This window comes from Acyrthosiphon pisum, chromosome A1 (genome assembly GCF_005508785.2).
Source record: "Acyrthosiphon pisum isolate AL4f chromosome A1, pea_aphid_22Mar2018_4r6ur, whole genome shotgun sequence".
Classification (NCBI taxonomy): Eukaryota; Metazoa; Arthropoda; class Insecta; order Hemiptera; family Aphididae; genus Acyrthosiphon; species Acyrthosiphon pisum.
The window spans coordinates 134353261-134366247 of record NC_042494.1 but is presented as its reverse complement, the minus strand read 5'-3'; the positions used below and the strand labels follow the sequence as shown (position 1 = coordinate 134366247).

Genomic DNA, 12987 nt, shown 5'->3' with positions numbered 1-12987 from the left:
ATTATTCATGTTTTCTTTTTTTATATAGCTAATACTCTTATTGTGCCGGCTGGTATAGATAGTGTATAAAAAATAACAAATAAAAAAAAAAAAAAATTCTGCAATTAATAATCATAAAGTAGGTAATACAGATAATATATATTCACTATAACCAACAAATATTATATTCCATAAGTATTTATTAGTTTTTTTTTGATTCATAACTTCTATAATGTCCTTTTTTAATCAAAACTTAGTCAAAAAAAAAAAAAAAAAAATTCATTTTAGCATTTAAAATATTTAGTTGTTAAAGTTTATTTATTTTTTAACGTTTTAAGTTTTCTCTTTAATCATCACTCTGCACTCCTCACATAGGTATTCCAGTATTATAAATCCATAAAGTATTAGTGATTTTATGTTTTGATTTATTTTTGTTTTGTTTTTCTTAATAAAAGCAAATCATCTAATAATATGCGTACTGTTATTGTTTTTGACCTTTCCCGATGTTTTTCCAATTTTTTAGCATTAAGTTCAATATTTAGTTATGCAATACCTATTTATCAATTCGATGGTGACAATGCAAAAGGGCATAAGCGACATTTTTGAAATTATTCAGGAGAGCCAAAAAACTGTTTTTTTAACAATTATTACATTTTGTAGATTACATTTTAAATTTAGAAAAATATGATAAGAATAAAAAAGATGATTTGTACTCTATTTAAGACAATTGTTCTCCCATTTTTTTAGTTTAACACTTATATCACTAAGGGATTGAGTATTATTATATAATTTGGCGCTTATGCCCCATTAATTTTCCTTACCTTGTAATTTTAGTTCTAGTATTTTGGTGCTTATGCCCTATTAATTTTCTTCCCTGCATATAATAGAAAATGAACTTAATTTTGAATTTTAAAATTTTAATTACTCCAGAATATTGCAGAGTTTTACAAAATCATAGAAAATCAGTTAAAAATTAAAAATAAAACAAAAACCTGACTAGAATTTAATTAAATATTACATATAAATGGTTATAACCAATCATAAGATTTAAAAAATATCGAACTATGCAATTATATACATTATGTTCAAAATATGCAAAAAAAAATTGTTTTATTTAATCGAGAATAATCCAAATCATGGACATATCTGCCAATCAACCAATTTTGACTCAAGAAAAAAAAACATGCGAATGCCTAGAAATTCTAGCCCTAACAATATATTATATTTATAAGCTTAATGCCTAGTAGCGTTGTTTAAAGTATAAAACAGCCGTACTTATGTAGGCTACTTATGTAGGCTATACGCTATTACGTGTATAGCTATTTTAAAAGTTCCGAAACCGGCACACCGCCTGACATTTTGCTATACTCTGCAAAGACAAAGTACAAAGACATTTAAATTTTTAATAGAAACGTAAATAAATATTCTCTTTGGAATCAAATGTTAATAACTTCATACGATATTGGATTTTTTAAGATTACGACGTATTATTTTGATTATTTTTTATATTATTATTACCACGGCTGTAGATATACCACGGTTGTGTATCTTAAACCGTGATTATTACTTATTGTCAACCGAACAGATAACATAAAATAGTTTTTTTATATAAAACCTATTATTAACTTTAATAATGCTATTGTCGCTTAGGCCCCATAAAGTAAAATCCTATGGCGCTTATGCCAACATTTAAAACTAAATGTCGCTTATTCCCTATTTATTCACATACCTGTTAATTAATTTAATCTTTTTGGCGCTTATGTCCAAATTTAAATTTTCGTTTTATATCGTAACAAATAATCGTATCGATAAATGAGTAAGAGCAATCGATAGAGAATGACGTCGCTTATGCCCTAATTACAAAAAGTATATTTCGTAAAAAGTGTCGCTTATGCCCTTTTGCATTGTCGCCATCGAATTGTTATTGTTAAAAAAAAAAAGCTAATTGTTATTAACTAAGTACGTTTCCTTCATATTCGTATCGCAATTCTGTACATTACGTTACAAGTGGGTCACTGTAATGAATAGTGTTAAATTTTAATTCAATCAATAATATAATATTGTATGAGAAAAACAATTTTGAGTGAAGACCGCCAGCCTGTCTATAACACTAAGTATATTTGATGATATTACTGTGAATAAAGTAATTTATATTTAACCTATTTACATGGAACTTTGTTTTAAATTTTTAATCCTTAGCTATAAAAGTTGAATATTTTATAAATTTTTAACTACAAAATAATTTGATAAATTTCGTCAAAATTTAAACTTTAAATGATTGTAAAAAAAAAAAAACGTGTATATATTTTTAATATTTTTCATCTGCTATTGCAACAATATATCAGGAGCCCTGTAAAAATTGTTCACGCTTTTTGACCCAATAAATAAAATGTTATTAATATTTTTTTTTTTAAAAAAACTAAAAAAATTGAAATTTGAAATTGTCCGTAAACAGCTCAAACCCTAGTCAAAATATTTAAAAAAATGTATGGTGTAAGAAAATGAAAATATAAACATAAGTGAAATTTTCATGTTTTTGCACTTATTCTTTTTTTGAGTTATAACCAAATAAGAAATCGCTACATGAGAAATCGAGTGAATATCCAATGTGTAAAAATTTGAATTTCAAACGATCATAAAAATTTAATTTGACTTTCTTATAGATATTTTTTGTTTGATAAAGGTAGATAATCTTATAAAGGAATCTTGTATTACATTTTCATATCTTAGATTTAAAAAGAAAAATTTTTATGAATTTCTAACTCGAAATAATTTGCAAATTTTCGTGATTTTTCCATATTTTGTCATTTTTTGAACTTTAAATGCTTATAAAAAAAAACTGTGACTAACAAAAATAATTTTTAATATTTTTCATCTGCCTTTGAAACAATATACTAGGAGCCTTCTATTAAATTTTCAAGCTTTTTTATCCAACAAATAAAATTTTATTGATATTTTTAGAAAAAAAACTAAAAAAAAATGGAAAATGAAAATGTCCGTAAAGAGCTCAAAATAAATCAAAATATTTTCAAAATTTTACCGTGTATAGAAAATGCAAATATAAACAACCTGTGAAAATTTCATATATCTACGGTCATTTGTTTTAGAGTTACACCAAAAACCAAAATCGATTTTGTTAAAAATCGATTTTGCGTAAAAATTCCCGTTTTTCCTTAATTTTTCTTTTGTTTTTCACGTCGCTTTTGAAAACTACTGGGAACGTTTTTTACTTTTGACCCCCCAAAGTACCAACTAGATTCACTTTCCAATCATAAAAGTTACTGTTGAAGAAAATCGAAGCAGTTTTACTGTCCTAAAAGGTGATGACAGACACAAAAAAAAATAAAAAAAAAATACAAAAATAAAAAAAATAAAAAAAAAACACACTTCATTGTAAAATCAATACATTCATCGTTCCACTCAGAATCTAAAAGACTAATAAAATTGGAAACTGAAAATGTTCCTGAACAGTTCAAAACATATCAAAATATTTTGAAAATTGTATAGTCTATACTATAGACTATAGAAAATGCAAATATAGACAACCATTGAAAATTTCATGTATATACCTACGTTCATTTGTTTTAGAATTTAGAGCTAAACCAAAAACCAAAATCGATTTTGTGGAAAACCAATTTTGCGTAAAAATGCCCGTTTTTCATTAATTTCTATGTGGTTTTTTCCGGCGGCGCGCATTTGAAAACTCGAGAATCTCCCGAATGCACCAACTGGATTCACTAATCACTTTCCCATCGAACAAGATACTGTCGAAGAAAATCGAAGCCGTTTTACTGCATCAAACTCGTGATGACAGACAAAAAAACAAACACACATCATTGTAAAATCAATATATTCATCGCTCCGCTCAGAATCTAAAATATCAGAGAAATATAACAGTATTTAAATCTAAAAAATAAAATTATTTACTTACATTTTGGTTATATGTAAAAAACTATTAAGGAAATACCCAAAATATTTACCTATATACATATCGGATATTTACCCAGTGGCGCATTTAAGTGGGGGGGGGGGGGGCAACTGGGGCAAATTTTAGGTGTGGGAAAATGTTTATAGTGTAACGGATAGTATCCGTTTATTCACAACACATAAATATAATTATATATGAATAGTTAAATTAGGAATAAGCGAGTATGTAAACGACCTCCTTAAACAATTTTGGCAATAGTCAAATTGCAAATATACGAATACAATAAAAGGTTAACCGAGTAGTTAAAATAACCAAGTGGGTAATCGCGAGCCATATTATATTTTCTAAAAACATGTATCTGTTGACAGGATATGGGGATTTCCAAAGCCAATTAGTTACCAGAACATTATGGCGAATACGCAGATTAGATTAGGAATGTTGCAAGTGCGTGGGCTAGGTCGATGGTCACCCGGACCACATCCGTTAGAGAAGAGATAGCGTATCGATAGGCAGGGGGAGCAGGGATCCGAATATAAAAGGGAGCCTGAAACAGCCTGTATTCAGACGTGTTCACTCCAATGCACAACCACAGACTTCTATATAATATTATATATAGTATTATATATTATTATATATAGTATTATATAGAAGTCTGTGTGCACAACAAGCACCTTCACGTCACTCTGTGTAAGAACTTGTCATTTTGGACTTAGTCAAATTACTGAAGAACATTTTAATAAACTACAAAGTAACATTTCATCTGTCTACGAATTTATTTATAAACTACCTTGTCAACATCTTCATCGACAACAAAACAGTCTTGCTTCCTGTAAAAACATACCTAATATTACTCGTAGTCACCTGGTGATCAGATGTACTCTGACCACTCCAAGCTACGAGAATATTACAATAGTGAACAATTATACCTATGGAGAACCTTTTAAAAAAAATATTACTTTTTTTTAAAACTTACTAAAATTACAAGGGTATCTGATGAGCTTTTAAAAAATGAAAAAGTACAATACAGATTTGGGAACTTAATTTTTCAATGAATGTATTAATTTTGGCTGTTATTTAAAAACCATTTCCAATTCTCCTCCAAGTATACAAGACATGTTAGTGTTTTTAAGGAAAAACGATTTAAACGATATCTTACGATAGTAAAATGTCCCAGGGTGCTTAATGTCTAAATGGGCCACTGTATTTACCCACGGTACAACAATAATTAATAAACCCTAGAGACCATGTTTAGGTATAAACTATGTATGAAATCACTATGAATCTATGGCGGCTTCAATATTAGTCTGCTAATTTTCTAGTAGGTATATACCTAGTAAATTACTCGTAATAATATTAGAGTGTTTTAATGTATTTGGATTAGTAAATAATTATAGTAAAATAGCTTGTCTATTCGACCTTTTCAAAAAAAAATTAATTTGTTTAAAATATGGCTAAGTATACTGTATAGTACGTTATTATATTGTAAAAACTAATAATGAGGTAGGTACGCGACCTATCGCCAACTAAAATCTACTCAATTAAAATGTTAATAATAAATTGTATGATGGAAACTTATAATCGAACTTTTTCATTATAATTGCAGTTCTAAATCGATTTGAATGCATGCAAATTATTTGCTGACCTTTAAAACTAAATAGTTATAGTCAATATATCGTGTTTTAGATACGCGTAGTATATATAGGTACCTACATTAAACTATTAAAAAAAAATTGTTTGTACCTATTTCTAATGCAAATGACTAATGATTACATATTATTATTATAATAATTATTATTATTATTATTTATAATTTTTTAATCAATATAATATATTATTGGTAGGTACTTAGTATACTTAGATACTGCCTACTGGCTACTAGTTGAACGATTCGATTGATGTAGATACTTTTTGAAACTCTTGTAAACGATATTTTGGTACCAATAGTGTTAGCAGTTTAAATTAAGAAAAAGAAATGATATCAAAAGAAATATTCAATCTGGAAAATTGTATTCATGACATCAGAACAATTATTGCGATTCGAACAAAACGAAAAAAATCATCATATTTTAAACAGTTAAAACCCATGATCATTGCATTAAAATTATTCGGAGTAATGCCATTTACTACACATACAAGCGGTATAGTCAACAAAATAAATTATTTATTGCAATTTACAAGTACCTAGGTAGCTAAAATTAAAACACGAACATCTATAAGTAATAATAGCTCTACTGTTCTATTAAATACCAAATTGAAACGTAGGTATAAGAATACTTTTATAGTTGTATATATAGTGTAAACAGTACATAACTACACAGATTGATACTAAAAAGTAAAACTTCTATTATTTAATATTTTCATTAATTGTCATTAATATATTATTACCTATACCTAGATGTTCTGAAGACTCATACGATGATTGCAACGTACAAACGTGGACTGTGGTTGATATTTGATAATTAAAAGCGTAGTTATAAGTAAATCATTGTTAAAAATAATTTTTCAATTACAATTATTGTGTATTTGTGTTGAATAATGAATATATGTAGGTAGTTTGATTGACTGATGTTGAATATTATAATAATATTTGTTAATTTTATTACTTAATATAGCTAATACTAATACTAATACTAATGATAGGCATATTATATATCATATTCTGATATTCGAATATTTATGAAATCCGGATTACACGGATAATCCGAATAATTAGAATTCTTCGATTCAATTTTTCCATTCAATGACCCATTTATATATTCTAATAAATTTAATAACTACTAAATGTTTTGAACTTATCTTATTTCCGACGCATACCTATACTCTCCAACTACAATTAGTGTTGTCTTGCGCTAAGTCAAATCAAAAAACCAATTCCATAAATCCTGATAAGAATTTGAATCAAATCCGGATTTGAATATCCGGATATTCGGATTTCATGCACACCACTGGGCACTGGCTGATACTTAAAAGTTATAATATATATACCTACTATAAAAAATTAGTTATTAATTATTATATAGTATTGACATTTGACTGGAGTGTACGCTGTATAGTACGTATTTAAATTAAATTAAATTAAATTGTATTGTTTTTTATATAGGGCCAGTGTTCGCGTTATTTTCTTGGATCATGTTATACAGTTTGTCAGTTTTTGTTTGTTTAAATGCCTTGTTTTTCTATAAATTATACGGCGATTACAAATATTTTGTCAAATCCAGATACAGTTGTTTTCAATTTGCTTCATAGAATTACTGGATCTTCGATAGGACTTATTTGCTTTATACTTCCCATTTACTGGACTGACATGACAAATATAGCAGAATACTGGGATCGATGGACCATTTTTCAGGTTTGTAGTTATACAATATTATTCAAAAACAGTTAAAAACCAATGTTTATTTTTCAGGACAAATTTGAATCGTGTATGCGAAAACCTTTTCAATTGAATATAACCAAACGAGTATGGTTCGTGACAATATTGCCCACCGCTCTTATGACACTCAATATAGTAGCAAGTTTATTATTTGTTAAGGGGTGGAAAGTAAATAATTCCATATTTTTTATTGGCATATTCGGCATCATAAACCTAACAACTGGATATTTTTATATCAACTGCCACATATTTAGAAATGTCAGCAAGGACATAAATCAACGTATAATGGTTAGAACTTATATAATAATCTAATCTAAATAGCTCATACTAAGAATTTATAATTTTTAATCCTATTTACTTAAAAAGACTTGGAAGTTATTTTAAACGGGACGATAAAGAACAAACGTGTATCTGTAGTTTGTAAATCTCAGACACGGTGTAAAATAGAATACAATTAAAGCAAAATAATTAAACCCCCTACCTATATTAATATAAAAAAGTTTGATTTAAAAATAATAAATAAACAGTTCATAAAATTAGTAAATTGTACAAAATACACACTTATAAATTGGTAAATATTAATATAAGTTGGAATAATAACATAACTTCAAAAATCTAAATTAAAATATTACCAGTAAATAAACAGTCGTAGTATGATTGGACGATTAGCTATTAGGTGATTCGTCGACTATAGATAAATATTAAATATCTAAATAAAGTACTAGTCATTCTGCAGGTTGATAATTTATTACACTCTAATTTAAATCTAAAACCCATTCTATGATGGTTCTAAAATCGAAATACTAGTCAAAGGTAAAATAATTGTTGCATAATTGGAGTGACCGCTGAAGGAGGATAGGTACACAAATATATAATACATATTATTAAGTCGGTTTACCATGTGGCACCATCGGGATATCATTGAATGCGTCATTATAGTTTAATATTTTGTTTTGCAATTAAGAAAGGTAATATTTACAACCATATACATAAAATAAAATAATTACGTATAAACAAGATACAGGTCAGTGAGGTTTGTATGAAAGGGTTTCATTAACATTAACATTACTTCAAATTTTAACTTTTATTTTGTTTTATTTATTTGTCTTGGAAGGATGGGTTTAATTACTAAGAAGGTCTCTGGGCCATGAATTAACGCTCAAGCCAATTATAATAATCAGATATATTGTATTAAACATTTGAATAGGAGTTAATAGTAACAAAGGGATCGGCAACCAGATTTAGAGAGCACACAGAACTTTGGTGTTACATGTCACATCTCATAACGGATTTCGGGATCGTACATGGTGGAATTTATAGTTCTACCGCAATTGTCATGTATATATCCAGTACAGTATTATGGTTTAACTTTGCCATGACACTTATAAGCCCCGAGAACTACCTGGTCACCGTTATAATTGTGCCACTTGCATTTACAAATTCAATACTTATGGTGTATAGTGAAGCCGCGTACATAGCTCTTTCAGAGGTACCTACCTACCTAAACTAACATATTGTTTGCTTGTCGCTTGCCAATTAAACAGCTAAATTTTATCATACTTACCCATTTTAATTTTTTCTTGAACATTTTTCAGGTGGGAAAGAAATTACATTGGAAAATATTGAATTCAACCATGTGTGGTCTTGTGGAACAAACACAAAGAGAAGTAAGCTAGTCTTACTCGTGCAGTTGTTTTTTTAAATATGTACCAATCTAATAATTTTTTTAATAATATGGTATATACATTTGTATATTTATATTTATTTTTAATGGATATATACATTTTCTAGGACACAATAAGAAATTGTGATAATAACTAATAAGTAAAAATAAATATTAAAGTGAATTGATTGATTGAGGAAGCCATCCTTCCAGTATAGTGGTGTCATTTCCTATTGGCTATTTGTTTGTTTGTACTTAGTTTGCTTGTTTATATATTATCAGTATATACTTATTAGCTTACTAAATCTTGAAGACACTACAACGTTTTCACTCCGGGCATCTTGGAGGATTACCAGGAATTACGTTGAAGGATAAGTCATGGATTAAGAGGTTTGTGTGAGACGTGAATACCAAGGGAATATGGTCATATGGAACCTTTTAATGAAGTATTTTGCTTCTTACCGGACATTTTTTAGATGTACATTAATGTGAAAGGTATGGTGAAGAATTGTTATTTTTCTTAGGGTAATATTTTGTAATGACTACTGCATGTATTTTTTCAAATTTGGAGATTTGGAATTTCCCTGCGTTTATCTAATTGGAGGATATGTTCTGATTTGTTGTAGATGGGTTTGTACAATTATACATTATAATTTATAGTAGTTTATTATATAACTTAGGTAGTGTGTTAAGTGTTTATTATTGTAATAAATTGTGTTTTAACTTTTAAGTATATAAGTAGCCGGAAGCTAAGTTGTCGTCTGTTGGTTTTAATATGGTGACCATATAGGCCACTGTGTAGTTGAGTGTTGATTAAGATATTTTACAGTCGCGAGTATGGGTATCAAATATCAATGTATTATAGAGTTAACGGTGCAACTCAAATGGCTCCCATAGTCCCATCTATTGTTTGTTGAATTTTATACGGTTCCCGTAGGAAAAAATAATTCTTTATAATTTACTTATTGCATATTATATAATTTCAATAACACGTTTTATATTTTATATTTATGATTTATAATACCTATAATTTTTATACAACGTTAATTTTCATAATTTACTTTGCAAATATAAATTTAAAAAAATACCAACTCATTTTTAACCATACCTACCTCTTTTGAGATAGTCCTCAGCATGTATGAAGTAAAAAGGAATTTGTGTTGTTAAAAACGAAAGCCGTTTGGGAGTTTACGTATTTGTATAATGGGATCCAAATGTTTTAATGCCAGAGACCAGAGTTACAGGCAAATATTGTACTTGTTTAATGGTAAATATCATTTGGATAATTTGGTCTGGTTGACTTAAAACCGCCAATGTTTGTACTAGTCCTCACTATCAGAGGATGATGCGGTTTTCTAGATTCAAGGAAGCTTTGAAAGGATTTGAGCTAGTTGGTATTATTGCCTTGTCGTCCATATGGTTCATCACTAAAACGTTCAGTATAAATATTGAACAGGACTGGGGAGAGAATGCCTCCTCGTGAAACACCGGCTTTAATGCCGCTATATGAGAATAAGCAGTGAGCAGTTCCATAACGGAATTGAAAGCGTCGGTCATCAAGATATAATTTTATAGAAAAATCTAGCAAGTTGGGAGTAGAAATTTCTAAAATTCATTATTGCAGCCCCTCGTATTAATGTATTATGTTCAGTTAAAAGCCTGTGAGATATACCTGGGTATAGGTATAAATTTATTTTATTTTAGAGTAAAAAAAATCGCGTCAAGAATAGTGCAGAATAATGAAGACCATAACCATGTCAATAAAATTACTTATATGTTTCAGGTACAAGATTTTTTAGAAATGATTCAACTTTGTAGAACAAATATTACTTTTGGCGGTTTTTGTGACGTTAATAGAGAACTTTTTATCAACGTAAGTTTCTTCATAAGACACGCAAGTAATTGTTATTTTACACTTATTCTTTTTATATAATTTCGATATAATAATATCGTATTTATTTGAATACAAATTATAATGAATAACTGAATAAATATATGATAGAATGGAGAATTTGATTAATTCAATAAATATTTATTTTTAGTTTATACTCGCCGTATTTTTTAACTTAGTTGTTGCGTTTCAATCTCAAATTATTCCAAAACAATATACAACATCGGCTGGCTGAAGTATTTTCATTAGAACTATTGAAAATCAAAAATCAAAATAAGTAATTACATTTATAATTAAATTAGTATTTTACCTCTGAGTAATAATGTGTTATTAGTTATTATAATTATTGTTGCATTAGACACGAATACACGATATTATATAGGTATGGATATTTACATTTTTTTTTTATAGATCTAATGGGTCTTTAATCTTTATTTGTTCCTGCAGTTAATATAATAAATTATGGGTGGATTATCTGAATTTAGATATTTAAATTTATGTGATATTATGTAATGTGATATTTTGCTTAAGCCTTAAAATGTTTTTTAATGTATTAGCTAAGCCTATAGGTAATAATAATTTAATCTGTTACAATACTAACGTAATTTAATTTAAAACTATCGTTCATTGTTATCGTTATGTCATACGAATAAATAAATCTAATTTTGATTATTAGATACTCAAACATTTTTGTATTTTGTGTGACGTGTGTTTATATTATATTTATAGTTATTATAGTAACTCACACGGCCACACTTATTTTAGATTCTGAGTAAAGTGATTTACTATGATGTATATTTTTTTTGTATATGTCATTAGTCATTACGCAGTGAAAAAGTTTCAATCTTAAAATGTCAGGGTGGTTCTGGTGACTGGTAGAACATTGGATCTAGTTAGTAGTTTGTAGTTGGAATTTTGGATGATCAAGACTATAAAAGGCGGGTAAGTCGTGGATGTCGCTCTGCTGTACAGTAGGTTACAAGTGGGTTACTGTAATGGATGGAATTAAATTTGAATCCAATGATATTATATCATTGTATACGAAAAACGATTCTGAACGGAGATGATTTGTCAGTCTAGGATATATTATTTTTAAAGAAAAACTTATGGAGAACCTTGTACCAAATTTTAAAAACTTAGTTATAAAAGAAAAAATTTTTACGATATTTCAACCACTAAATTACTTGCAAATTTTCGCAATTTTGACATATTTCGTATAAATTTGAACTTTAAATGCTTATAAATAAAAATTGTGACAATGTATTCCTTTTATTTTGCAACTGCTATTGTAAAAATATGTTAGGAGCCTTGTATTAAATTTCCAAATCTTAGAATTAAAAAGAAAAACTTTTATGAATTTCTGTCTAAGATAATTTGAACATTGCCGTAATTTTTACGTATTTAGTCAAAATTTGAACTTTAAATGCTTATAAAAAAAAAATCGTGACTATATATTTCTTTTATTTTTCAATTGCTATTGTAAAAATATATTATGAGCCTTGTATTAAATTTTGAAATCTTAGATATAAAAGGAAAATTTTTTATGAATTTCTAGCATAAAATATTTTACGAATTTTCGTGATTTTTACATAATATGTTGTCAAAATTTGAACTTTAAATGCTTATAAAAAAAAATTGTGCCTATGTATTTTTATAATTTTTGAATGGGAGTTAGAACAACATACGTGGACCCTTCTATTAAATTTTCAAGTATTTTGTCCCAGCTAATTTTTTTTTATCAACATTTATAAAAAAAAAATCAAAAAAAATCGATTATTTCAATTGCCTATAAATAGATTAAAAATTAGTGAAATATTTTGAAAATAAAACTATATAAAGAAAATGTCAATTTAAACAACTGGTAAAATTTTCAAGTGTCTACGACTCATACTTTTTGAATAATAACAAATATCAAAAATCGTTTGAGGCTAAACCGTTATTTAATGCGGTTTTGTAAAAATTTAAATTTCAAACACTCCTAAAAATTTTTTGTCTTAGTCCGGTTGAGTTTTTTTTACAGATATTTAAAGAAAAACTTATGGAGAACCTTGTACCAAATTTTAAAAGCTTAGTTATAAAAGAAAAAAATTTTACGATTTTTCAACCACAAAATTACTTGCAAATTTTCGCAATTTTGACATATTTCGTATAAA

General features: G+C 27.5%; 1 protein-coding gene across 1 annotated transcript; it reads left to right on the top strand.

Moving 5' to 3' along the window:
- Positions 1 to 5776: 5776 nt before the first annotated feature.
- LOC103311408 (gustatory and odorant receptor 22-like) lies at positions 5777 to 11126 on the top strand. The gene is made up of 7 exons (XM_029488370.1): positions 5777 to 6045; positions 7008 to 7256; positions 7314 to 7568; positions 8488 to 8769; positions 8876 to 8947; positions 10727 to 10816; positions 10986 to 11126. The coding sequence occupies exons 2-7, from the start codon at positions 7071 to 7073 to the stop codon at positions 11067 to 11069; spliced, it is 969 nt and encodes a 322-aa protein (XP_029344230.1). The 5' UTR covers positions 5777 to 6045; positions 7008 to 7070; the 3' UTR covers positions 11070 to 11126.
- The last annotated feature ends 1861 nt before the right edge of the window (positions 11127 to 12987 follow it).

Bases quoted from the DNA above. Each gene is read 5' to 3' on its own strand.
- LOC103311408 (XM_029488370.1), top strand. From the start codon at position 7,071: ATGCCTTGTTTTTCTATAAATTATACGGCGATTACAAATATTTTGTCA. The intron at 7,257-7,313 runs GTTTGTAGTTAT...TTTATTTTTCAG, and splicing joins ATCGATGGACCATTTTTCAG to GACAAATTTGAATCGTGTAT. The intron at 7,569-8,487 runs GTTAGAACTTAT...ACATTTGAATAG, and splicing joins ACATAAATCAACGTATAATG to GAGTTAATAGTAACAAAGGG.